The sequence below is a fragment of the Grus americana genome, chromosome Z (assembly GCF_028858705.1).
Source record: "Grus americana isolate bGruAme1 chromosome Z, bGruAme1.mat, whole genome shotgun sequence".
NCBI lineage: Eukaryota > Metazoa > Chordata > Aves > Gruiformes > Gruidae > Grus > Grus americana.
Window position 1 is genome coordinate 9,503,702 of NC_072891.1, and position 27,055 is coordinate 9,530,756.

General features: G+C 43.9%; 1 protein-coding gene across 12 annotated transcripts in view; it reads left to right on the top strand.

Moving 5' to 3' along the window:
- CELF4 (CUGBP Elav-like family member 4) overlaps positions 1 to 27,055 on the top strand; it is a 730,009-nt gene that overhangs the window by 597,420 nt on the left and 105,534 nt on the right. For 8 of the 12 annotated variants that reach the window (XR_008574695.1, XM_054810355.1, XM_054810351.1 and 5 more), the window contains exons 4-5: positions 16,852 to 16,980; positions 22,003 to 22,082. Coding sequence is in view for 11 of the 12 variants with exons in the window: in XM_054810355.1 (XP_054666330.1) it covers positions 16,852 to 16,980; positions 22,003 to 22,082 (209 nt within the window). In the remaining variant the exon portion in view is untranslated. The remainder of the gene's footprint in view (positions 1 to 16,851; positions 16,981 to 22,002; positions 22,083 to 27,055) is intronic. The other 4 variants (XM_054810359.1, XM_054810354.1, XM_054810360.1 and 1 more) reach the window with 1 other exon arrangement.

Genomic DNA, 27,055 nt, shown 5'->3' on the forward strand with positions numbered 1-27,055 from the left:
GTACCTAGGCAATGACCTAGAAAAGTGGTTAGCATGGCTGACAAAGTCAACACTGTCTCCCAGCGCGGTGGTGGGCAAAACCATCTAATGGGACCTCTTGCCATATAAACAAGGAAAATGGAGGACAGAAATGATTTTTTAGTAGGTAGTATTGGCAGGGGGAGTACCCTGGCAAATTGATCCCAGCCTGGCATTCACCTTTTAAAAACTGTAAAAGATTTTAAAAAGATCTGTATAAATGAAACAGATGCCTCCAAGTGTCAGGCTTAAAGAGTTGTGCTCATCCTTGCCTGAGAGACCTCCAAGAGACTTGGGTCTTTATGGAAGTATCTTCTCCAGGAAAAAAGCCTGTATACTAGAGAGCATTTTAATCAGCTGGAGAGAGGCTGAACTTTTCTCTGAAACTTTTCTAATTTGAATACATATATGAATGCCAAACACATTAAAGTAAGAAGTCAGAGACAGGCTCTGGTCACAAAAGAATGCGCACCAAAGCAAACTATGATGCTGACAGTTGTTCTGGCTGTTGTCCTTGTAGTAAGACTTGACCCCTCTCCAGGACGCACAGTTTACGCAAAACACAACCTATGAGGATAGCTACAGGGCAGCAGCAGACTGCTGAGGCATGGCAGTTCAGCCATGGGATGGGATGTTCCTGGGGGCATCTCTGTGGGCACCTCCAGTACAGGGAGGGAGAGACCAGATCACTGAAAATCCCTTTTTGACTATAAGCCATGTGAGCCTCTGACTAGCCTGTGGTTAAGGGGGTTTTGGGAGGAAGAAGGGGTCATCGCTCCTGTATTTTTCCCTGTACGATGCCCATCGTTGCTTCCTGACTGATACTGCAGATCACTGGAGAGGGTCTTTAGCACGGGGAGCATGCCGAGACCACGCACTGGCTCTCTGTGTCAATGTTATCGCTCGCTGTCACATTTCGAAAGAGGAAGCGAGGCTGTGCCACGCACACAGAGAACAAAGCCCTCACAGAGCCGAGCGAGAGTTACAACTTGTCAGCACGTCTCTCAGCCTGCCGAAGGCCAAACATGAAACACAAAAAAGGCCTGGAATAAGGGAAAAAGAGGGAAATAATAGCACAGTGAGCTCTCAAGCTCAGAGAAGGCTTGCTATAAAACAGCACCTTCGCTCTCTGTCTCTCTCTGTGTCTCTGAGTCCTGGCGACTGATGAAGGGAAGAGATGACTCCCCTTAGCACAGTTACAGTACTGTTGCAGTAATAGGGACCAGAGCCAGGTTCAGATCTGGCTTGCACACCCCTGCTTTCTCCACACACCCCAAAAAGCATTGTTAGCCAAAAAAGCATTATTAGTGGTGATGAAATCTGAGGTGGAAAGAGCCTGCTGAGGGTTATGTTTTCCCACATGGACCATGAAGCTCTAGTAGCTGGAAATTAGCCTTTCTGAGACTCAGATTTTACCCTGATTCAGGGAATTAATTTCTCCAGGTGGTAACTTTCGGTAGGAGTGGAATAACTGCTTTTTTACATTTTCTGATCTGGCCATAGCTGTGTTGGTGGGAGAAATAATTCTATCATTGCATGGTATATGTCTGTATTGTTGATTTATACCTACTAAAGACCTTGTTTCAGGAAGCTTTGTAGATTTATACTTACTGATCATTTGGTCCAGGTGTATAATTTTCTGTTTCAAGTACTTTGGGCATGGATAATATACCATGGCAAGAGAAAGACAATAGTATGGTCAGCACTGTGTGAGGGTAAGACAAAGGACCAATTTCAGTCCACTTCTGTAAAAACAGAGATGTATCTATATAAAGTGACTGAAAACGCAAGACCAACATCCCCACTTCATACAGACTCAGCCTTATACTGCCAGTTGTTGTTAATGTAGTTGGTAGTATACGCATCCTTCGGGCTCTCTCATCTAATTAAAATTAGATGAAACAGAGCACTGACAAGAGAAAATTACTTAACAAATATTTGTCTTGTTCCCGTCATGGCATTGTGCTACATCTTCTTCTGGTACCCAAACTGGTAAGGTATTGAGCTCCCTCCCGTAAGACTCACTTGCTGTTAATCTTCTGCGTCCACTGAGATATGCCCCTCATCGTGCAGTTGTTGTATGGAAGTGCATGGTCTCTGGTCCCCAGGTCTTCCCATTCACTCTTCTTCATGAGGTATGAGCTTGGGAATGGCACATGTAGGATCGAGTTGTGGTTTAAAGCCAAGATTTTATCTAACACTTAGATGAGTGAGGAGAAAAATTCATTAAGCCTGAAGGAAAACAAGAGGACAATAATGGTTCTTCAAAGAGTGCAGGACCACCCAATAGTACCACTTTACAGAAGCAGAGCCCTAAGTCAGTCAGAGTTAATAGGTAGTGTTGGGCTGAGCTGTGAAGGATTTAAAAAAACCAGTGGAAAGAAGAAACTCAGCAAGGAGACAGGCAAGGCAGGATTTGGCCCTGAGCACTCCCATATCCCTGAATGCTAAGGAAGAAAATAGTGGAGAAAAGCTCTGCTGTTACAAACCACCTATGTGTCATACAGCCAACACACGTTTGCTGTGAGTTCAGACAACAGCAGCCAAGATCAGAGTCAGCCTGTCAGGCAAGGGCTGACTAAACTGTGTGAGCGGAGAGGTCCCATGCCTTCTCCTGGCCAAGCTCACCCCTGAAACCCACCGTCAAATGAAACTACCACCAACACCAGCGCCTGGAGTAAACTGTCTCAGCAGCAGGAGGCTGTTTATGAACTATTCTTTACTGCTGGCATAGCACCCAGCTCGTTTTCACCTTTCTTAAAGGTTAACCTCATTTCCCTCTATTAGTTGGTTTTAGCGAATGCCATTCTGCACGGCAGTTAAAGAGCTCTGTCAGCAGATGGAAATGACAGTGGCATTTAAAGCCAGTCGGAGTTGAGAATTGAGGGGGTGGAGGGGGCGAGTGGAAGAAATAATATTCAATAAAATGTTTGCAGGAGGATGTTAAGTGATATCAAAGGAGTCTCACTTTCTCCAGCAAGAGGAGAGATCTTCAGCTCAATGCACTGAGTGGGATGGGTCTCCCCTGAGTTTGAAACCAGCCCAAATCCAGGGAGATGAAGTGCCTGGGGGGTTCCAGACTGGGGCACAGGATATCTCATGTCTATCGGTAACTTCTTGCTGGGTCCAGCAGGCCTTGCTTGCAGCCGAGTTTGTGCTGAATATGGCTTTCACTAAAGGAAGGTTCCTCTGTGAGTGTGTTGGTCACAAATTTTATTGCAACCCCTGTGCCATGCACTGCCAGTGCTGCCTGGCATTTCAGGCCACACCGTCGGGTCATAGTTTTCCTGCATTCCCTCACTGCTCTATGCTTCTGTTTTAAAACGTGGACTCAGGCTTGCAGGAAAGTCTGCCACTGAGAGGAAGGATGAGTTTTGCCTGTACTGAACATTTCACAGGTTTTTTTCTTTTCCTTACAACAGAGTGTTGAAAGGAGGCTAAGAAAACAGTCCAAATCAGGGAAATGCACACAGACCCCCAAACCCTAGCACACAAAAGGTGTGATACGCTTCGTTCAGACTCTGCTGCCCTTCTACTCCATCCTCACCAGACCTCCCCTGGCATGGGTGTAATATGTCGTTCTGCATCAGGGAGAATCTGCAATACCCAGCAGCAGTAGGGACATACTGAGCAGCGGTTCAGCAAATCGAGGGTCTGATTCAAAGCCTGCAAGGCTCCGTGGCACTCTTTTTCATTAACTTCAATAAGCTTCAGCTCTAACCCTGAATCCCCAATGTTTATTTCAAGCACTGGTGCAGCATCACTGGAATATAATGTTCCTTCGCATACACACCTTAGGGTAACAGTCTAAATGAGTATGTGGATAAGTCAAGCCAGACCCTGCCAGGTGGCATCCCGAAGCAGACCCATTCATTTCCTGGGTCATTTGTTGAGCTGGCCAAAGCATTTCAAAGGAACGGTTATCTAGCCGAACATGTAGTTTTGTAAAAGGCAAAGCGTTCCCCTGGAACAGGTCCATTTCAATGAGATTTTTGCCAGGGGACTTTTTTTTTAAATTAATGCATCGAGTTCTCATTTCAGGAGGTACAAACCTGCCATTTTATCAGGATCTTTTTGATTAATTTTGTTTCAAGTCTGTATTGTATTAAACCACTAAGAACACAAGAGCTTCCGTTTTGGGTTAGACCAAAGGTTTGTCTAGTCCAGCATCCTCTGCTCCAGCAGTGCCCATTAGAAAGAGTAAGAACAGGACTTTTATAAAGACTGACCCTTCCCTTAATATCCTCCGGCTTCCAGCAGACAGAGGTTCAGTGACTAAGATAGATTTTGCATCTGGTTCTTCATGCTTAATAGCAGTGAGTGGACACAACCACCACTAATCTGCCTCATTCCCCTTGCAGCTAATTTATGACTTTTGTGTTCAGCAACATCCCATGGCAGAAACGTCTTTCATTTATTCATACAATGTGTGAAAATGTACTCTCTTTTGTCTGGCTGAAAACCACAGCCATTCTGCTTTATATATTTTACGTTTTGAGGTTATTAAGACAAAGTCTTTTTATTCTGCTGAGACAATACCCTGTAACATTTCACAACTGAAGAATTTTCATTTCACAAGAACTTTGGCCTCTCCACTTCAAAGTGGAAGTACATTTTTTGAGACATCAATATTTCCCATATAAAGAAAATCCTGTTTTTCATCCAGTTTCAGTCTTTTCATTACATCAGTGTAACTGAGGGTGACAGCAGCAAAAATAATAATTAACCCCCCCAAAAAAACCAAAACCTACTTAGGCAGCCTAGGAAGACCTGGAGAGAATGGATGAAAGTTTCACAACAGCAGCTTGTTCCTCCCAGCTGGGCTAGGAGAGTCACAAGGACAGGTTAGGGGGATCAGTCACCCCAAGCTGATCGCACTGGCACTACGTCATGCCCCCTCCCCACAGTTCCAATGCCCGTAAGGCAGATGGCATCCCGCACAGGAGAGGAGCCAAATTCTCACCTTCATTTTTACCTACAAAATCCCCAGGCTGGAACTTCCACCTACATAAATTGGGACTGGCTTAAGTAAAGATGCACCTTCTTTTTAGGTGATCTGCCTTGTGGGGAAAAAAATGTCACTTTTAAGGCCTCCTTGCAGTCAGCAGGATGTCTGAAGGACTAAACGCACGGATCCCTACGCACGTTCAGATCTTGAACTTATTACCTGCAGCTGGGCACATGCACTGCACGCCCAGCTCTGCTGCTCACATCCTTAGGCAAATCCTTATGGAATTTCAGTTCTTGCTCTGTAAAGCAGGGTAAAATTTTATTTCTATTTCCAACCTCCTTATTTTTCTGCTTATAGTTACAGGCAGGACTGTCTCTTTCCACGCTTACATACACAGCCTGGCACACTCCACTTTTGATTTTAGCTGTGGATTCTGGGTACAAGCGTCAAACAAATAATACACAAAACTTCTGTGTGAAATACGGCTTCATAACTGAAGTGAGCATTAGGCCCGGAGCTGTATGATGTAGGAAAGGTGTTATTGAGACCTATGAGACATGCTGCTTGGATTCCTTTATTATTATTGTATTCTTTTGCTTCCCCTTCATTTTCTTTGTTTGTAGACGAGGGGATAGAGAGGAAAAAAGCCAGCAAGTTTATAAAAGCAAGAGAGAAAGGAGTTGAGGCATTTTGTGGAGATCTTTAATGATATTCTGTATAATTTGAAAGTGGGGAGGGAAGGGGGGAGAGAAAAAGGGAATTAGCAAAAAAACTGGCAAAAGAAAAGTGGAATGTGGAGAGAAGCGTGTGGATGAATTTTAATGCAATCAGAAAGCTGTAATAATGGTAATAAAGGAATATATTCAGACGTCAAGAGAGGGAGAAGGGAACAGGACCCGCGACGCCAGAATTTAAATTAGACATAGGCGTATAATTCTCTTTTCTCTCCCCCCCCCCCCCTTCTTCAAATGAAGGAAATGGAATTTTTAAGCACAGTGAAAGAGGGATTAACAATTGGCAGGTTTTCAGCCCTTTGTCTTTTGGCGAATCCCATTTAATCACCGTCTTTAATATTAAGGAGGCTGTGGCCATGCAGGGCTGTCTCAGGCTTGGGGGAAAAGGGATGATATACAGAGGAAAAGAGAGATAACACTTAGGTTCAGGCAATTGTGAGGAAGTGTTTCAATTACCTCCACTGAAGTCTTTAAAAACTGAAGTTTAATTTGATCTGAAATGTCGTCACAGCTCCTGCAAGAGAAAATATGTCCTTCCCACCCCCCTTCCTGCCCATGTCTTTGCTGTTCCAACATTCCTCAGTGCTCAAGGCTGTAATGCTACCACAGATTAGTGTCCTGGCCTCCTAGGCTTCTGGAAAGGGTTTCAAAGCCCTGATGGGTCACCAGTGAGATGAGTTTAGGAACTGAAACTTATTTTCCTGACATACCAGGCTTGACACCACTGACCCTGCAGAGTTTGTCAGGAAGCTTCTAAGCTTTGCTCTGAATGAGTGTGAAAACCAAACAGCCCTTCAGGCTCAGCCTTGTGTGGCCACAGAGTGAAAAGGGGATGTTACACGTAAGAATTAAGATGTGTTAAATTCCCCAGAACCAGAGGCTGTAGGAGTTATATTCAAATCTGAGCTGCTTCTGAAAGATGATTGTAAAAGCGTGATTCAGTGTTCGTTTGAGGTGTCATTTGATAGTACAAGACTGTCTTCTCCTTCACCCCCTTCTTCTTTGGGAAACCTATCAAGCTGGGCCAGGGAGACATCTGTAGATTTGCAGGAGGAAGAAGACCAAATAGTCATGGAAAATCCGGCAAAGTTTAGTTACAGCACAGCTGCACGCCTCTGCACTTCAATGCTGGGTCTCCTTGGGTGCTTTTCTCCCATGAATATTTCCAAGGGTGTTCCCAGGAAATGGGAACTGTTAGCACAGGCTGCTAATACCTAGGGAAAGAGGCATATTTTTTTTTTTTTTCATGATTGGAAGACTGATGTGAATTCAAATATTCTTCCTATTGTGGAGTGATGGTGAAGAGAAAGTGAGTGTTTTTGCTATACATTAAATTTAGAAAGGTCAGATTTTGACTCCTGAGTCTTTTCCTAAAAAGCATCGCCTCATGAATCGTTCTCAGAAATATTCCAGTTGAGTGTTTCAGATAATGAATAAACTTGGAAGAATTATGATCTGCCACGCACAAATCATACAGGGTCTTTGTGTTTTGCATGACACCAGGTTTTAGACTGCTTTCACCACCAGCTTTCCTAAGCAAGGGTTACTAATAAAGTGGATTGTTGCAAGTTGTTTTCCCAGCTCAATATCAAACACCATAAAACCTGTCATTTAAGATCTGCACAGGGAATAGCATCTCTTGGCAATGGACAGTTGTGACGGCGCTGTTCAGCAAGTCAGAACTACTGATATTTGTCTTGGGGTTATAATATTCTCAGCTGTACAAGAAGAGTCTGCTGTTAAAAGAATCGTTTAGGCTATGTCTTCATGGCAGGGTTTGCTTGGCCTGGTGCCCAAGTTTTGTCCATAACCTATCTGCACAGAGGGAGCCTGAGTGCTTTCATCTGTACTGTCCAGATGAGGCTATAGGTTTAAGGTTGGATTTCGTTTCAGTGCAGGTAGACAGCAGGTCTTGCCACAGAAGCACAGGCCATCCAAGCCCAAACAGCATTCATCCTCCTGGTCTGAATAGTCTTCTCCATCTCCTTCCATTTTTTTGTCCTAGCTCTGCACTTTATCCATCCTGTTCATATGCTTGCTTTCCCAATTTCTGGACATGGTTTAGCAGCTGATGCAGACTGAGGACCTCTTCCAGTTGTCTGCTAAGCAGGTATCTCTGCTCAGGAGGATAGGACTGTAGTATAGATGAGGACCCCAAAAGTAGCAAAAAGGCCCAGACACATTTAATTAAAACCTTAGAGTCTGGATTCACCAGTTGGCAACATGGGCAATTTCTTTCCAGTTGCTCATAGGGCCAACAGCAGCCAACATCAGTGTTCTCTTGGACACTCGCACCTAGATCATTGTGGCACTGTCTTTAGAGATCACACCACCGCAGGACATGAAAATCTCTCCCTGGAGGATGACTCCAAGATCCACAGTCATTGTAATTTGCTAAAGCAAGGCTTTCTATTCAGAATTAAACCCTTCCTTGGCAGAAGTGTATTGTAAGTGTTTAGTAACAGTAACTACATTGTCATCCATGTCTCTGGTACCAGGAATAGCTAATTACTCTAAGGAAAAATTGGTATTTGCCTTCCACGATACCCAGAGCACAGCTTGAGATGGGACCCAGGAGTCCCAAATACCAGTCTGAAATGTGCAGACAAGAACTTTGGCCAAGTTCTTGCGTATCCTCATGGGTCAACTCTTCCATAACTGGATCAGGAGTGATTTCCACTCTTTTCCAAAATAAGATCTAGGGCCTGTCTATTGAAAATAGTTTGTGGCATGTTCAAAATAAATAAAAGGAAGAGGTTCCTAACACAATGTATGATTAAGCTGCAGAACATCTTGCTGCCCAATGAATAATTACATCAAAGAAAGACACTTCAAAAACTTTTACATATGAAAAAAAAGCACTGCAGACTCCAGAAGTCCCTAAACTGTAGAGCACTGGAATCTAGGAGAATATTTGCGGTGATTAATAAAATACCTTCCTCTGTTCTTGTTCTCTTTCCTAGATATCCACAACTGGCCATTACCAGAGGCAGCACACTGAGTCAAACAGACCTGCTGCCTCTTGTACAGCTGTTCTTTCACTCTGTATACAGGATCCATGTCCAAGTCAAGGCTCAGAGTGCAGCCAAGCAATTAAATAAGAGAAATCCCTCAAACTAATTTTTTCAGATGCAACAGTGGAGAGTAACCCACCTGTGGGATGAAGCTTCCTTCTTTGTGCAGGAGAATTATGTTCCCACACCTGGGCTTATATTCATTTGCGCTTGTCCCCATCACACAGCTGTTCAGATTAGCTGTTATTCTCTCAAGCCTGGGTGTCTCAAAGCCTCTGTCTCCAGCAGTCGGAGACCAGCAGCTGTGCAATCATATCTGCTAACGTATGGGATATAAAGAATCTGTTAAGTAAAACCAAACCAGGGAGGGAGGAGGGGAAGAGATGAGCACAAAGAAATCACTCCTGCTAAGATGTGATTAGGGATGCCCCACAACACCCAGCTGCAAGGAACAGGTGAACTCAGCAAACATTTTAAAGCCTGCAGCAGAATTAGCCCCTTGTGGGTGTTGTTTGATATGGGGAGGGGGAGCGAAAAGCGGGGAAACAGGAGCCCATGCAGGTGGAAGGAGGATTAGGCTGCTATTGTCTGGAGTTAGGTAGCAGTAGGTTTCCGTGGTTTCCAGAGTAGATTGGGTTTTTGGTGGTTGTTGTTGTTTTTTCCCTCCGTCCTAATTTTTGAAACGCCTCCATTTTACAAGGTTCATGTATTTTCCAGCAAGGTACCACGGAGAAGATAATTAGCTAATTTACAATTAGCTACAACAGAATTCGTAATCGCTTCCCCTGTGGAAAGGGCTGTAATTATCATCACGGAGCTGTAGGACTGCTGTGAAAATGGCAAGAGGAGTGTGCAGCCCAGGCCCCAGGAAATGCCCTGCTTTTAGCCTGTTGATCCGCCTGATTAGCATGGGTTGAGGGGAGCGGCAGGGCACTCCAGCTCAAGAGGGGAGCCGGTTTGAGCTTGCAGATTTAAGTTTAGAGCTCAACCCAAACTTTCCTAATGTTCGGAGCACCTGCTCTATAGGTCCTCCTTTCTTCTTTGGCCTGAGGAGGATACCTTGTCCACGACTGTCCAAAAAACCCAGGTTTATAGCTCTTGTTCACCACTGTGGCTTTGGCAGATTCCTGAACCCACTGCCTGGACTTGTGGGTACTGGTGGATAAAAAGCTGGACATGAGTCAGCAATGTGCACGCACAGCCCAGAAAGCTAACTGTATCCTAGGCTGCATAAAAAGAAGTGTAACCAGCAGGTCGAGGGAGGTGATGAATGACAAGTGGCATTCCTCAGGGGTCGGTACTGGGACCGGCGCTGTTTAACATCTTTGCCAGCGACATGGACAGTGGGATTGAGTGCACCCTCAGCAAGTTTGCCAACGACACCAAGCTGTGTGGTGTGGTCAACACGCTGGAGGGAAGGGATGCCATCCAGAGGGACCTTGACAGGCTGGAGAGGTGGGCCCGTGTGAACTGCATGAAGTTCAACAAGGCCAAGTGCAAGGTCCAGCACATGAGTCAGGGCAATCCCAAGCATGACTACAGGCTGGGCAAGGAATGGATTGAGAGCAGCCCTGAGGAGAAGGACTTGGGGGTGTTGATTGACGAAGAGCTCAACATGAGCCGGCAGTGTGCGCTTGCAGCCCAGAAAGCCAACCGTGTCCTGGGCTGCATCAAAAGAGGTGTGACCAGCAGGTCGAGGGAGGTGATCCTGCCCCTCTACTCCTCTCTCATGAAACTCCACCTGCTGAGGACCAGTCAGGAGACCGGACAAGGAAGATCCAGTCTGCCTCTTGCATCCTCTCTGGTAGATGTGCCACTTGGTCCTATGCAGCAGCATTTTCTTCTTACCCACACCTGCAGCAGAAAACTTGTCTAGGCTGCTCATTTGTTCTGTCATAATGCCAAGGAGATAAGCTTAAAGGCCTTCCTGGTGCCTGGACTGAGGCTCTGCAGCTGGTCCCTCACTGTGTGTGCAAGCAATGTTTCGGGAGGAGGGGAATAGCAGCAGGGACAAATAATTATTAGCTATATAAATAATGGAATTAATTAGCATCTGGTTTCTGAAACGAAGCCATAAAGCAACCTGGCCCTGATGCTTAGAAAGCCAAAGGCATCGAGTTACATCAGAGAGCTGCTCTGGTGAATACCATGTGCATACAGAAGATGCTTGTTCCCATACAGAAATACGCAAACGCCAGTTTTGTTCTTGCACAAAGAAGCACACACACTATCTGTGTGTGATGCCCTGGCAATGAACTCAGGATGAAATAGGGAGGCTCACAGGTTTTCGAATAAGGGGGTTTGTGGCTAGAAGGGACCATGGTGATCTTCTGGTTCACCCTCCTGATTAGCCTGGGCCACAAAGGTGGTAGATCTGTCCCTCTTTATTTTCAAGACCTTGTATGCAGTGTTCTTCATGGTAAAGCTGGCTTACGCTTTCCTAGTACAAGGATTCAACCTCTTTGTTTTGCATGAGGAATATAAGAACACAAGTGTATTTATATACTCTTATCTAAATGTACCCCCAAGCACACACATACATTAGTGAGAGCTATCTGGATAAACACAAACCTGTGTCATGTCTCTCTGTGAGTGACCCTAATTTTCCCCCAGTCCCTCCACAATTGCTGTGATTCTTGTTCTTGTCCTCTTGCTCCGCAGAGGGTCAAACATCCTGCGTCTCATTGTCCCTTCTGTCTCTTTAATTAGTGCCCGTCCTCCCCCTTCTCCCCCTCGTTCCTGTGTCCCCCCTTCCCATCTCCTCTCTGCACTTGGATTGCAACACTCTATTATTTCACCTTTCACGCGTGCCGTCTCCTTCGCCCAGGCCTGTCTGACACCTCTGCCTTATGCTTATCATAGAAACATAACATTTAAATACAAATAGAACAGGGAATAATTTAACCCCTATTTGCACTGAGGAAGGTGCCGAGGCTTCGTATAAACACAGTCGGGGAGATTTATAGATGCTGCATATTTATCTGACAAGTTACATTTCTTCACCACTGTGCCTTGCAGCCAGGTTTTCCTGACGGGCACAAGCCTCCATCGGTGGCAGAGTGGTCAAGGAGAGGGCAGCCTGGTTTCATGGGGATATTGGAATGTCACCAAGGGGACATCTCTGGGAACTCTGTTTGCCGTTGCTGTGGCCTTTCTTTCCCTACTTGTCCTCCTGGGAGGAACGGGGTGTGTTGGCTCCTGCTGTTGCTGTGGTTTGTTTATGGCAAAATGGTGTAGACTTGGGATGGACTTAATTTTCAATATTATGGGAGTGCCTCAGGTTGCTTATGGTGAGGGCATCACAGTGCACCAGCAAAAGCCTCCTCAGCTCTTCTGGGTGCCACAACACAGAGAAATAGCCATCCATGGTTATTTCCATGGGCCAAGCAGGCATTAAGGACACAGGTTGTGGGGAAAGACTGATAATGGGGTCTAATGAGGGAAAAGTAAAAGCACAAAGAAGAGGCTCACATGGACACCACACTCAGCCCCCATGGTTCAGGGCAGTGTCACTGCTTAGACTGCTGCTGTTAAGAGCTGCCTCCACAGCAAGGCTAGCAAGGTTTCTTCACTAACATGTGAAAAGTGGGCATGAGATAAAAACTGAAATTGTTGCATTGATGTGTGTAATACACAGAAATTTGAACAGGGCCTTCCTGACAAAAGCAGAGGGGAGATGCTTAGATGTGCATCATTACCACACATGTGGCCATATGTGTCCTTGAGGAAGCTACATAGAAGAGGTTTTCATCATACCTGTCCTTAGACATGCCAAGTAAGCTCATTGTTACAATTTCCCTCATAGGGAGGAAATAGTGGCTGCTCCTCGTGGCTGCCCACCTCTGTTGTGTAAGACAGGATGGTACTGTGAGGTCCCACTCCCTTCCCGTTGTCCATGGATCAGCTTAAGCTGGAACACATGGTCATGTCCACAGCTGATGTTGGGGACATCCCAGACCATGGGCTCATCCCCAGCCTCTTTTTGTCTCTTCTGCCCCCGGACAAGGGTATTTCTGTTCTCCTTGACAGTGTGTTCATAGCCCTGGCTATCAGATCTTCGAGAGCCTAGTCTGAAGGTTTTTTACACAATCTGATATGAGGATGGTAGCACTGAGCTTGGCCATGGAGGAAGGACATGGGGCCTGAGTCTGCCTAGTGCTCCGAAATTCACATGTGGGACCTGAGACACATAGATTTGGGATGGTCCCTCACTAAAAAAAGAGAAAGCACAGGAGTCAGCAAGGTGGTATGGGTGGACCATGGGTGGTAAGGGGGGCACCCTACACCCTGCAGATGAACAGAGTTCAGGGACAGCTTGATCCAGGGACTGCTCAAGGCAGCCTAAACCTCTGGTTTCTCTAGGATGTAGAGCGACCTGAGTGATGGTACAGCAAGGTACTGCCCTTCATTCTCATTCAAGGACACTGGAAAAGTCTGGTGGGGAACATCTGTTGTGGGCACACATGCTCAGACACATCCCACTGACACCAGCACATCCTGTCTTCATTTTATTCTGGCAGACTCATGGTCATGTGCAGACATACAAAGGAGTTGCCCCGGTGCATGGCATTTTGGCTTTTTGCTTGGGACCTAGAAGAGCAGCATATGGGGGCACTCACAGTGTGAGAGGTGCATACGAGCCCATTATAGGATAAACTTATTAGCCAAGACTGGGAATGTTTTGAATGGCCCCAGCTGCTTGGTCTCTCCCTCTTTCTTCCCACCTGAGATGTGTGAAGGGCGTTGTTAAAACACGCTGCTGAGCTCCCTGACAGGGCTAGAATGTGAAAGGTGAATGCAGCACTTTGTTAGAAGAACCTCTCAGAGAAAAAACCTTGTTAAACTGACTCATTTTTTATCAGCCGAGTATGTGACTTGTGCAGATTTCTGAGACGGCAAATGTGACAAATGATTCCCCTGACAACCCAAGGCACAGTTTTTCAGGAGGGAGAGAAGGTGCTGACATAGAGTTGGGGCTAGAGGTGATGTCCAGGAAGTGCTGGACCCTGGCTGGCCATGGGGGACCCCTTCATGCCACCTGCCCTGGAGTAGCTGGACCAGCACACCCTGGGGAAGGTGGTTCTCACCCTTGGCAGAACCTGTTCCTGGTGGTCTGATGGCCGCCTTTTAGGCAGCTCACGAAAGCACCATATCTTCTGCCAGCCAGCTCTGGCCTTCACCACTCCTGGTGTCCTGCAGAGATGGGGAAAAGGGGGATAAAATAAAATAAAATAAAATAAAATAAAATAAATATCAAATTAAGTCATTCCTAAAACACCTGGTTTAAGCTTTGCATAAACTAAACCAGACAAGGCATTTTCAGGCCAGTTCCACACTAGAGAGTTTTGCTGACAGAGGAGGGATGTGATTTTTTTTAATGATACATTTATATTAGCAAAAAGCCTGGTGAAAATACAGTTACACAGCTATAGGAGTGCTTCTGCTGATGCAGCTTATTTGAAACAGGGGAAACTGTATAAAGTACAATATAACAGACGCTCCCTCTGTGCTGGAAGTATTTACTAGACACAAACTTTGTAGGCAAAGCCTTTTGCCGGTGGTGTTCCCAGTTCATTCCCTCTGCTCTGCCCCCTTCCTAAAATATCTCTTCTTCCAGGACAGCTGGTCTCATATTCACTGGGTGGGTTTTCCTCCAATATCTGCATAACTGTTGGAGTTTGGACTGGACTCTTTCCCTGAGGCTTTTTCTAGTCCTAGACTGAAAGAAACCCCACAGAGCACACACTCAAGTTCAGTAGCTGCCTCTCTAAGGCTTATACCCCACCTTTGAGAGTCTCATTTGCACACCAGTTGGCCGTCAAGAAAACAAACCTTCCAGATGTCCAAAGCAGCTACTTTTGAGGTGGGGACAACCCGCCCAGTGTTACTTAGGGTTTTGTGCATCATTAAGCCTGAACTTCATGTTGCCAGCAAAGACCTTGAAAAGCCCCTTTGTTTAATCAATTCCAACATAAAGTAGGCATATTTCTTCCTTTTAGTTTGTCTATCAGAAGGCTATCCCTGTTTTGTCTCCCTTATCAGAAATTAACATGTACCCTCCTCAACCTATTTTTCCTGCCATTTCAGCTGCCTAGCTGAAGGCAACATAACTCTTCGTTTTCTGTACACTTTTCGTTCACATGTGTAACTCCATTGCAGGATTGAAAGCTCCTAATATCCTCATTGATATCCACTGAATGAAAAATTATCCTCATCCAAGGCTGTAAAGCAATTTGCCAATTTGCAGGTACATCTTTGCTGTGGTTTAACCCCAGCTGGCATCTGAGCAACACACAGCCGCTCACTCACCCCCGCACCCCCGGTGGGATGGGGAGGAGAATCAAAGAAAAAAACAGTAAAACTCATGGGTTGAAATAAAGACAGTTTAATAGAACAGCAAAGGAAGAAATAATAATAATAATAATAATAATAATAATAATAATGATAATAGAAGTGATGCACAGTGCAATTGCTCACCACCCGCCAACCAGCTCATCCCCAAGCAGTGATCTCTGAGCAGTGATCCTGCTCCCAGCCAACTCCCTCAGTTTATATCCTGAGCACAACATCATATGGTATGGAATATTCCTTTGGCCAGTTTGGGTCAGCTGTCGCGGCTGTTCTTCCTCCTCTTCAATCTGTAGAGCATGGGAATCTGAAAAGTCCTTGACTTAGGATAAATATTATTTAGCAACAACTGAAAACATCAGTGTATTATCAACATTATTCTCATACTAAATCAAAACTACAGCACTGTACCAGCTACTAGGAAGAAAATTAACTCTATCCCAGACAAAACTGGGACAATCTTGGAGAAGGGAATTTTGATCTGCTTGAAGCAGAACAGATTGCCTACACCGATGATTTCTCGGTGAACAAAAGCGACATAAATCACCCAGCTAGGCAGCCAGAAAAGGGTTGTTGCAAACCAATGTTTTGTTCAGCTTTAGGTTAACATGTGCATTAAGAATAAATAAATCTAAAAAATCAAACTATTTATTTATTTATTTACATATATTTATTCAAATTGGCTACATCTGCTCTGTAAACTGCTCTGAAAAAAACCCCTCTTGGTTCACACATTTACATAGTGTTTAATGAATGATAAATAAGACATTTATGAATCATGTGCAAATGGCCTGTTTACATACACGATGTAAACTATGTAAATTTCTTTTTTTTTTTTTCCTTGGTGTAATGGCTCTAGTCTCTGAACATATAACTGATTTAGAGGCATCGCTTGGTGCTCTCTGATGTCTTTCTACTAACTCAGCAAGCATTAGTTTGGTCTGTTTTCACCAACATTGTCTGAAAGTGTTTCACTCTCGACTGAAGATCTCCATACTTGGTATAAGTCCAAGTATAAGTAGTCTTCCTCATCCAAAATACAACTAACAGACCATGTCCTACTTTGATATGAAATACCAGCTTCTTGACCTCTCTCAGATATTAGTAATCATAGAAGTTAACTGCCTGTTTCAGAAAAACAATATATGTTTCAAAAATTTTGGCTTTATTTAACATGAACTTTAAAAATATATTAAAAAACTCATGCAAACTTGTAGGTATGTGTCTGTGAGTGGGCATAGATCACAAATCTCCATTTACAGGCTATGGCTCCCATTATATCCTGATTTAAAACACCTTATGTTAAACATTGTTTTCCTGCAAGTTATTTAGTATTGCAAGGGTTACTAGCTTATGTTATTTTTCACTTGGACTTTATTTCTATATGCTATCTTTATCCACATTCCTCTTGGATCACAGTCTGAGCAATGTTGTCATTTCAGTTACTGCAAGCTGACTGCAAAATTTGATCAGAAAAAGCTGATTTGGAAGACTTCAGTGCCTAGATTTTGAGAAGCAGTTAAAGATTTTGTATATTTTTGGCATTTTGGACCTTTTGGGTTTGTTGGTTTGGTTTGGGGTTTTTTTAAATTGCCAAATTATTTTCAAGTACTCCTTGAAAGTCAGGTGCTATTAAGGTTTTTCGAGCCAGCCACCTGAAATGACTAGCAGCTTCTGAAATATGTCACCTCAGTGAAATCACCATTTGTTTTGCATGTGATACTGAGCCACCTTGACTTTCACATACCTCTTGAAATATGGTAAGCATCTCTTTATTTTGTTCCAGAAGACAGAAAACTCTTTGTGGGCATGCTCAATAAGCAGCAGTCAGAAGATGATGTGCGCAGGCTATTCGAAGCATTTGGCAACATCGAGGAGTGCACAATCCTTCGGGGACCCGATGGCAACAGCAAAGGTAAGGTGATGGCTTGTGTCAAGCTAGACCTGGTCTCAGTGTATATATCATTTTCTGATATATGGTAGCCACCAGGACAGCACCAGGCAACAGGTTGCCCAGAGAGGTTGTGGATGCCCCATCCCTGGAAGTGTTCAAGGCCAGGTTGGATGAGGCTTTTGGAAACCTGGTCTAGTGGAGGGTGTCCCATGGCAGGGGGGTTGGAACTAGGTGATCTTTGAGGTCTCTTCCAACCCAAAGCATTCTGTGATTCTATGATCTCTCCCATTAGGATGATTCACATTTGCCAAGGGAAGTCAGGGTGCTGTCTGCATGTGTATGAGAGGAAAAATCTGATTATACTTAAAAACCCATGCCCTTAATGAGCTGTGTCTCATCACGTGCAAACTGATGCCTATAACTGTTTGATCGCAGGGCAGAGCCTCCCCTTGGAACACAAGGTCTTTAAGTTCACTCAAGACGTGCTCTCCCCACTCTGTTGAACAGGCCAATTCTTTCTTTAAACAAAGCCAAGGTTGTTACTTTACATCTTGCCTCACCAGCTCCACTATCATCTCCGCTTATTTCTCACCCACTAGTCTCAGATCTTCCCCTTCTTCACTCACTCTTTGCATAGATACACACCGGCCAGTGATCACAATTGCAAGGGTACAGGTGCTGATTTAAATATTACGCTCTGTAGAACTTTCCTGTTTGAAATATGCAAATGCTTCATTGCAAAACTAGGTGTCTTACCTCCTTCTGCCACTTTTTGGCATCACTTGTTATCTGAATAGGACAAAGGATCCTGTGCTACAGCCCAAGTGTAAGAATGAGACTTCTCTCTTGAATAGGAGGGTCATTTTTTTCCCCCCGTCAGTCTCTAGACAAAGTAACTTCAATTTGATTAGGAAGCCCTCTTCTCTTGACAGTATAATGTGTCCATTAAATATTGATCTGCGTATAATATATCATAAACTGTGCTGGAATGTGCAGCACCAGGGAAGAGACCAGTCCTGCTGACACAGTTCATATCTCACTGGATATTTTGACATGTGACAACATCAAACAGCATATTTTTGCAACAGGGAGGCAAAAAATCCAAATTGCAGTGATACACTGGAGAAAGATACTGCTATTCCATAAAAGCACTGGCAGCCAAAAAAAGACTTCACACCAGCATTATAGGGCAGCTGTTTGATATAAGTCAGCAAAGCTCAGCCTTCCTGATAAAAATGGCTGAAAATAAACTGTGGGTACCTTCCTTCAATTTTATGGCTAGTTTAGTTTCATGATACTCAAAGACAGGGGCAGCCTCACTGGAATGCGGTAGGCTAGGTTGGCCTAGAACAGCTCCAACCGTCATAAGAGTAGGCAGTTAAGCACTCCATTCACTGAACAAATCAGTAAATTGGGGAAAAGAAAAAAAAAAAAGTCTACCTCCACCTGGAATTGCACAGAACAAAATCTAATGACAAAGTAGTTAAATAGAGTAATAATAAAGGCAATAATGTCTGAGATCTGTAAGAAACAGGTTCCAAAGGAGATCCAGCCCACAGACTTGTATTCATACTTGCTCTATTTTTTTTCTTCTCTTCTTAAACAATTTCATTATAAGTCTGAATCTGAGTGGCAGCTCCATATTGCTAACCAGTTTAATTATTAGTGCTAGCAGGCTGCAGTCTCAGGCTTGCATTTCACTGAGCTGTTAAGGATCAATACTGAGCCTTGACAGAGTTAGTATTACCAGCTTCCATTTGCTGGTGCTATTTACTGAGAATGTGAAGCTCCTAATTTACACACACACAGTTACATACACGCACACACGCACACAGAGCAGTCAATCCAACAGAAAACTTAAGGCTAGTGCCCTTATCTTAGGAGACAGTCAGGCAAGCCACAACTCCCACAAAGTTATTCCCAGTCTGTAATGTTTTCCATCTGCTAGAAACCAATATGTGACACACATTGCTTGTGAGCTACTTATTTTGGGTAAAACCCATAAGGCTTAAATTCCACCTAAATTGAGTTATAAGCAGATTGTCTAAGTGCCAGATAGCAATCAGATCCCATAGACTTCAATCCTACTCAACCCATTCTGTGAGGCCCCACCAGGCATCCCCGTGATGAGCTTCTAAGTCCTTCAGGTATCTTGATGCAAGCAATGCTCTCAGAAGGTAGGTCTCAGCTTCCCACTTTAATGCCACCACAGTCCAGTCACAGCCAGAAAGCTGCCTGAACCTTGCCTGAAGCCATGAGTGATGTCCAGAGCCATGAGGCATACCATTCACGGGGCAGCAGAAATACCTTCTGCCTGAAGGGGTAGGCACAGTGGCTGGAGCACGCAACCAGGTAGCAGATGAGCTGGGACTGAGGCATTTCTCTGCCTGAAGGGGAATGCAGAGCCTGCCTCTCCAGGGAGAGGTAGGAGCCTTCCTGTACCTGTCTGGGTAAAAATCACCAGTGTGCAGCCAGGAGTCCTCAGGTGAGGAAGCTGAAGTGGGTCCAGTTCAACAAGTCAGCAGGACCCACAGAGTCTGCACTGCTGGTCTCTGGACAGCCTTACTTTTCCCCCCTTCTTTTGTTTCTCTATTCAGCAGTTGTCTACTTCAGTAACTCAGAAAGTAAAGATTTCCCACAGCACCAGAAGTTCCACAAGAGGAGCCTTAACACCCTCTACAATTATAACCTTAGGCCCTGACTCTGCAGTCTCCTCTAAGCTGACAAGACAGTCAGAGCAGCCCTTTCAGCTCTATAGTCTGGAAATAAGGGAAAAAAACCACATTTAAGAACATGTATCTCCCTGTTCAGCACAGGTTATCTATCTCTCTGTTTGTCAAAATCCCTTCAAACTCCAGATTTGCCCTGTCAAAGGGACATCATTGGTCTGAGGAGGATGGCATGATTCACATTCACAGATTGCAAGGTCCTGGAGTCAGTTCTGGTGAAAATGGGAGGGAAGATTATGTGCACATTTGGTATTGTGTACAGAAGCCATCCTATTGACCACACAAACAGAAGGGCCAAAATGTTGGGATCTCTGCTATTGCCTTACCACCATATACTGGTAAAAACTGAGTTTTCATTTGTCACAGCACCTCAAAAACCTACTGGAAGCAGTAGGAGGGATCCTATTAGCATCTTAGGCATTAAACAATATATATGCCTGCTGCTCCCTTCACTCCCACCTTTATCCAGCTCCAATGATCCGTCAGGTTCCTCATCACAGGGGTGAATTTCACCTGAAGAGAGTGAAGCCTTCAACATGACAGCAACACTGCAGCCAAAAATCCTGCTCTAAATGCAATGGGTGACTGGAGCTGGAAAGCTTTTGTGTATTTGCTAATCAGCATCTTCTTTTTTAGAGGCAGAAAGTACAAAAGAATCTCTGCAAATAATTAAACACCCTAATTCTGGATTATCTCTGATTAATGAAGAGGAAGGCGCAGTATCTCAGGAGCCCGGGAATGCTGGGCTGCGATTATGTCATAATTGATCCCTATTGTTTCCAGCTGAAGTTTATCTATCTCATTTTCTCATGATTGTCTCCTCTCAGCTCCTTATAAATTAGATCCAACTATTAGCCATAATTGTTGTGCTTTTCCTGAAACACAGTCTGAGCATAGTGCTGGGGGGGGGGGGGGGGGGGGCGGGCAGGTGGGCGTTATGTAAAGTGACAGGGCTCCTAACAGCAAGATAATTTCATATATGTGTATTATTTTTAGAAAGGCCTATCACTGCTTTCTTCAATCTCACTTCTGCCAGTCTGCAGTGATGATTTTGGGGACATTTGAGGCTCATTCTTCTAGTTTGCAAGTGGGTTGTCCTAATGCTGCTGTTTTCAGCCTGTGCTGTATGGATCCATAAGAGTGTGTGGACCTTCTAAAGATTCTGCAAAGGGAATAAAGGAGAGCTGGTCCATTGTTGGGACTGGCATCCCCTGCGCAGTGATCTGCACCCCTTCAGGGAAACAGCTAGGACTTTGCAAATTGATTAAAAGCTCAAAAGTCTTCGGTAGTAGTAGAAGGGGATGGAAGCCAGAACTTCTCAGATCTCTCCCAATCTGTTCCAAAAACTGCCTTAGCATATGGAAATTACTCTTCCTCTCTCTGAGTCAGTTTGCTTGTAGCTAAGAGTGTTAGCAATACCTTCCCCCACTCTAATGGTGCATGTGACCCTTTGAAGTGTTGATAATTTCTGCACTCTAGTGCATATTCATAAATGCACCTTTCTGCCCTAAAACCTTATGTAAGGGTTCAGTGTGAGACTTCTCACATGGCAATGCAGGCTGGAGAAGCACTGCCTAGATAGCACTAATGTCCAGAGGAGAACACCTATACAAGCACTGGCTCTGCAGCTATGAAAGACCAAGATTCAGATTTTGGTGATGGCAAGGTGCCAGTCATCATGTGTGCATCTCTCTCATCCCAGCTTCTTCATCAGAAGCTATCTTACGCTTTCTCAGACCAAGGCTACTTGGAGCTAAGGCAAACTCTGAGCAATCTGTCATGGGGCTTTACCAGACAGTGATATGATAAGGTACCTTGTGGGTTTGGAGCAACCTGAATGCCTTCTGTACAGTTGGGCTGTGGTTGCTTGTAACAAGTATGTGAGGCTTTCTTAAAAATTTTACAGACTTCCTTACTGTTTCTTATATCACCAAAGGGAGGATATTTCAGCATTAAGTTTAATACATGTAAGAGGAAAATAATTTTCACCCAGTAAGTTGCAAAATTGTGCAACTTTCTGCCATGAGAAGCTGTGGAGGTCAAAACGTAAGCAGATTCAAAATGTATTTGCTAAGTTTGGGTCTATCAGTGCCAATTACAAATAGTGTGTGAATTCTGCATGCAGCTTTGCCTGAAGAGGTCCTCAGGCTGCTGATGACTGGACTTTGGGAAGGAATAACCTGGTGCATGTTTGCTTGTTATACTTTCTCCACAAGCATCTTTACTGGCCAATTCTGAGGACATGATACTCAACTAGATGGACTTTCATGGTACCTGTGCAACCCTTCTCATGTTCTTCTTTTTCCTCTTCCAGGCTGTGCATTTGTGAAATACTCTTCACATGCGGAGGCCCAAGCAGCCATCAATGCTTTGCATGGCAGCCAGACAATGCCGGTGAGTAGCTCTGTAACACAGGCAAGTCAGGATCAGTCCAGACTTTGCTGCCCTGTGGTCTGATTGAGGAGGAGGGATGATTTATCTATGCTCTGCAACTCATCTTCTAGGAAGGATGGATAATGGCTCAGGCATGCAGGGCCTTGGGTGTGCTTAACTCATCACTGGAAAGGCCAGGATGACACTGTCACTTCACACAGGCGCAAAACCCCAAGGGGTGCTGTGTTCTGTCACCAGCAGTTTTGATGAACTGAAAAAAAGACATATGGTTCACAGATGCCAAAAACATTGGGTCAAACTCACCATGAGTGTAATCTTTCAAGTTTCAGAGGGATGAATAAAGCAGAAACTTGTGTCTAAGGGCTTCTTTGTTTTCCCTCCCCAAAGAGTCCCTGCATCTAGGTGAAGGATAAAGAACTTTTTGCTGCATTCAGCAGAGAGCAGCATGTTCACATGATCACGCTAGAAGCCAGAGACAAATCACACAGTGATGGGCACCTCTGTCTGCTACTACAAAAGTGCCTACCTGGGCATAAATGTGGTCCTCTACGTCCAACTTTTGAAAGACAGTCAGACCAACTACTGAATCTTCCAGGAAACAATTGAGGGATTGTTCCACTTGGACAAATCCAGTAATAGGGGGTTTTGAGCCTGATAGTTCAGGAAAGTAGAAATGGAATGTATTTTCTATGCAAAATGAAATATGTACATCATCACACAGACCCAGAGGAATGAAGGCATTCCACTGTCAGCAAAGGAAAGATAGTCTGGTCCAACATGTTTTGGTTTAGTATAATAGTATATTATTTTTATTACTAATTATTCGCAGTGTGAATCATGAAAGGCCAAGAAGCATGCCCACAACTTGGAAAGGATACAGGAAAGCTCAATAAAAATTGTTTAAGTGTGTAAAATCCCCCTTTAAGTAACTCTAATGTAAATTCATGAATTTATCCATGTAACTGTAAAGTGGGCCAGCAGATTGTCTCTAGGTCTTTGCAGGGATGAAAATGGAAAATTCTTTACAAGGGGAAAGGTTTCTAAAAGTAGCAAATCATCAAGATCTCATTTTTTCGAATGCCATCTTAGACAAATCAGATTTAAAATAGTACATATTTATCAGTGATGTTACTGAAAAAAAATCTCCTTACACATGAGGGTCTCAATATTTTGAAGTATTACAATACTTTTTGGATTCTCTTCCTGAAAGATTCCTTCTAACAAAACCAGATACTGGGCTTGATGCTGACATCCCATAGTAAAATATTATGGTCATTTTTCCTGAGACAGGTCAAAGAGGTACTTTTAATGATTTTCTTTCAAACTTTGACCCAAAGTGACAATGTGTATAAACTGACATCAGGAATTGCAGTTCCACGGGGTTTGGTACCACAAAAAGGTGTAATAAAAAGATATTTCCTGTCCAAAAAATCTTGCAAACTCAGGTGACAGAGGTGAGAGGAAGATGGGAGAAAACAGACAAAAGCCAAGGAGAGCTGAAGATTTTATCTAGAACTACTGTACCCAAAATATCCTTATCCTTCCCCAACCCTTATCCTTCCTATTTTCAGCACACTTTAGATAAGAAAAAATACTCATGTTTTGACCACTTGGGAGCAAATTTCTGCTACATCTTGCTGACATCAACTGAATTTAGGATGTGCAAAACAACGAATAATTTGGCCATTTAATTTATGGGACCATATTTCCTGTGGACTTATTTGACTCAAATACCTGTTCTAGAAATTTGCTTTAATAACCGAATCTGGGCATCTGAAAAAGCATCAGAGTTTAACCTTTATGAGATGCACATCCCAGATTCACAATCAAGTTTCCATGGCTTGACAAGTTTCCATGAATTGGCTGAACCTCAGCAGCAGTCTATGTACCTACTCTTAGTTCACAGGAAAAGCAAGAAGAAAATTAAGAACTTCATCCTCTTCATTCTAAGCTAAATTATGCGGCATTGCCTTGTATCTCCCATAAGCTACGAACAGACACATGGTCAGTAACCACTGCTCAGCAGACTAGTGAGGACCTGTTGAGCAGCTTCCACTTGAACAAGACATGGAGCACACACTGTTTTTCCCACGGGGCCTCAAAATGCTTAAGGCGCTTTGAATTAGATGGGCCAAATCCTGCAAGCGATCTCTGTTCCCATTCTCATTTTCATGGTGCTTCAGGGTGTGCAGCTTTTTTCAGGGCTTGGATGTTCACAGAGAAATGCAGCCACCTCGTGGTGAGATGGCGATGTAGCCCTCGTCCTTGGAAAGGAGGAGTGCATTGCTGCCATCTTCCTTCAGTCCCCCCTCCCATTTCTCTCACCATTAGGACTGGCCTCATTTGTCCGGCTGCGATGCCAACTCAAAGTTGTTCCTGTGGTTCAGCCAATTTAAACGTCTCTTGCCTTGTCCTCGTGTACTACCAACGGGGCATCCATCATCATTCTTGTCAGGTCTCGAGCCGTTCGTTCCTGCGGCAGACTCCTGTTTCTCCACAGCTGTCAGGATTATTGCTCTACTGTGACTTCCTGTTCACACAACATATGTTGCCTAATAGTTTCAAAAGGCAACTTTCTTTTATGAAAGTTTTTTCCTTTTCTTTTTTTTAATTTTTTTATTAACCTTTCCTTGGACAGGTGCCTGACCATCATCCATCACAAGCCCACTTCTCTATGCAAGGCACTTGTTTCTCCTAAGGGCCCACCAAACAGATCTCCAACTTTCCAATTTTCACACAATCAATTGCTTTGAGAAATAAATTTCCCCATATCCCTTACTTTTGAGCAGGCCAAAAGTTCCTTCTGTATCTACTTGCCAAGAGAGCTTTTTTGGGTCTTTTAAAATCACATTTCTTATCAACTCATCAGCTTTAGGATAGTATTTTACTTGACCTCCCTGTCCTTCTTTAAGAGAGATCATAATTTCCATGTACTTTTACTTGTATTTATAACAATGATATGCCCTGCATCTTCAGCTTGATTACTCTGTCTTCTCCCGTCTCTCTTCCCCATCCATTTAGGGACATAAACAGGTCTCCCTTGCTTTCTTCATCCAAGCCTTGTCCCTAGCAGCCTTATCCACCAACACAAATTCGGCTACTATTTTTATAGTGACAGCTTGCATATCTAACTTCTTTACTGCAGGACTGACTCCTGTTCAAACTAAAATCTTGGCCTGCCTTTCCAGCATCTCCTAGTGGATGTCTAGCTGTCAGATCAAGCTCATTATGTATAGAACAGAACTCTTGAATTTTTCTTCCCAAACCCTCTCTCATCTCTCCTCCGCCTCCATTCTCAATCGCTGTGGACAACATTATCATCCTACCTGTCAGTCATCTCCTACCTAGGCATCATCTTCAGCTTGGTTTTCTCCTTCTCTCCATGTCTTCATATCTGCATGACAACAAAATGTTGAAGAGTCATCCTGCACAACACATCTAGGATACAGCCTTGTCCATCCACCCACACAGAATAAACTCTCCTCCATGCTTCATCGTGCATACCTTAATCTTAACTGCCTTTATCCTACCGGGAAAGTACACAGGGTTAAAAACTGTGTTGCTCTTGCACCTTTTTTACCATCTCGCCCACTGTGGTACCTCAGAATTTCTTTTGTTATAAATTAACTCCTGGAAGGGGTAAAACAGTACTGTTATCTACATTTTTTGCATAGAGGTGAAAGGAAGTGAAGAGTGTCATTAATTTCATTCAGCTTTAACAGTCTAAAATTTTGTAATTGATTCTAAACATTTTCTAGGATACCTACAGAAAGGAGAGAGAGAGAGAGAGATTTCTAGAGATTTGTGCATTCTTCCTTTTATCTATCTGTGCTAGGATGGGCCAAATCACCTTCTGGGCATGCCTGTCCCATTCATTAATTATAAAGGAGATCTTCATAATGGCATTAGACTGAATACCTGAGGTGGGACTCATCTCACCTAATTTGAGACATCCAGAAGCTAAGCAACTGTGTCTGAGGTTGTCATTTAAGTGTTTGTCATCTAAGTTTCTATTATAATCAATAGAGAGAAATAGATACCTCTGGAGGAATTTTATTTTACAGAAATAGATTTTGAAACCTGTCAAACCAAAACCCAAATAGAAGTGTGCTTTTTAGTTAATTTTAGATGTCGGATTCCTATGGTCTGACAGATCAAAATAGTGGTCCATCACCTGAAGTGCAACTTAGAATGAAAAAGGACCCATACTGCTTAAAAACAAAAGCTGAAAACACTTGCTTCCCTCAGATGTCTCAGAGTCTGCAATTGCCTTTGCTCACCAGTGATGCATCCTTGCTGCACTGAAATCCTTCTGCTGTACTTGTCATTGCCACAGTAATCTTACTGAAGCTAAAGATCTAGGATGACTCTATCCCAGCTGACATTAGCCACCTACCAGCCAGATATTAAAGCTGTTCACTTGGCCTCTTCTCTGATGGTGATTGCTCCCACATAGCTCAGACATGTACTTTAAGATTGCCTGACTAAGCCATGGAGGCATTTGCCTCCCCACTGAGTGTGCAAGGAGCTGTACTGAGTGCGCAGCCTAGAGCTGAACACCTAACTCCACATCCAGTGCAAGCGGAGCTGAATTGTGTTCTGTGTATTTGCTGCCCAGCTAAAGAAATTTGAGATTCAGAAACCAGGCATCCCATATCTGTGTCCTCTGACACCTGATCCATTAGGTGCACTGTGAACTAATTGGCAGCACTGTGTTCATTCTATAATTTCTTTAATTAATGAAATTTAAGGCCATTAAGACCTCCAGAACCCTGTAAGGTGGCTTCTTCCCCTACCACACAGGCCAAATCCTCTTTTGTTTTACTATAGAAGTCTGCATCAGCTTGGTCAAACCACAGCATCCCTTCTGCATCCAGGCAATAGAATCCCAAGTCTATCTATGCCTGGCTGAACATCTTCCGTGAAAGTTATTTTTCGGATGGAATCCTTGGTTTTGTGAAAAGAAAGGAAAA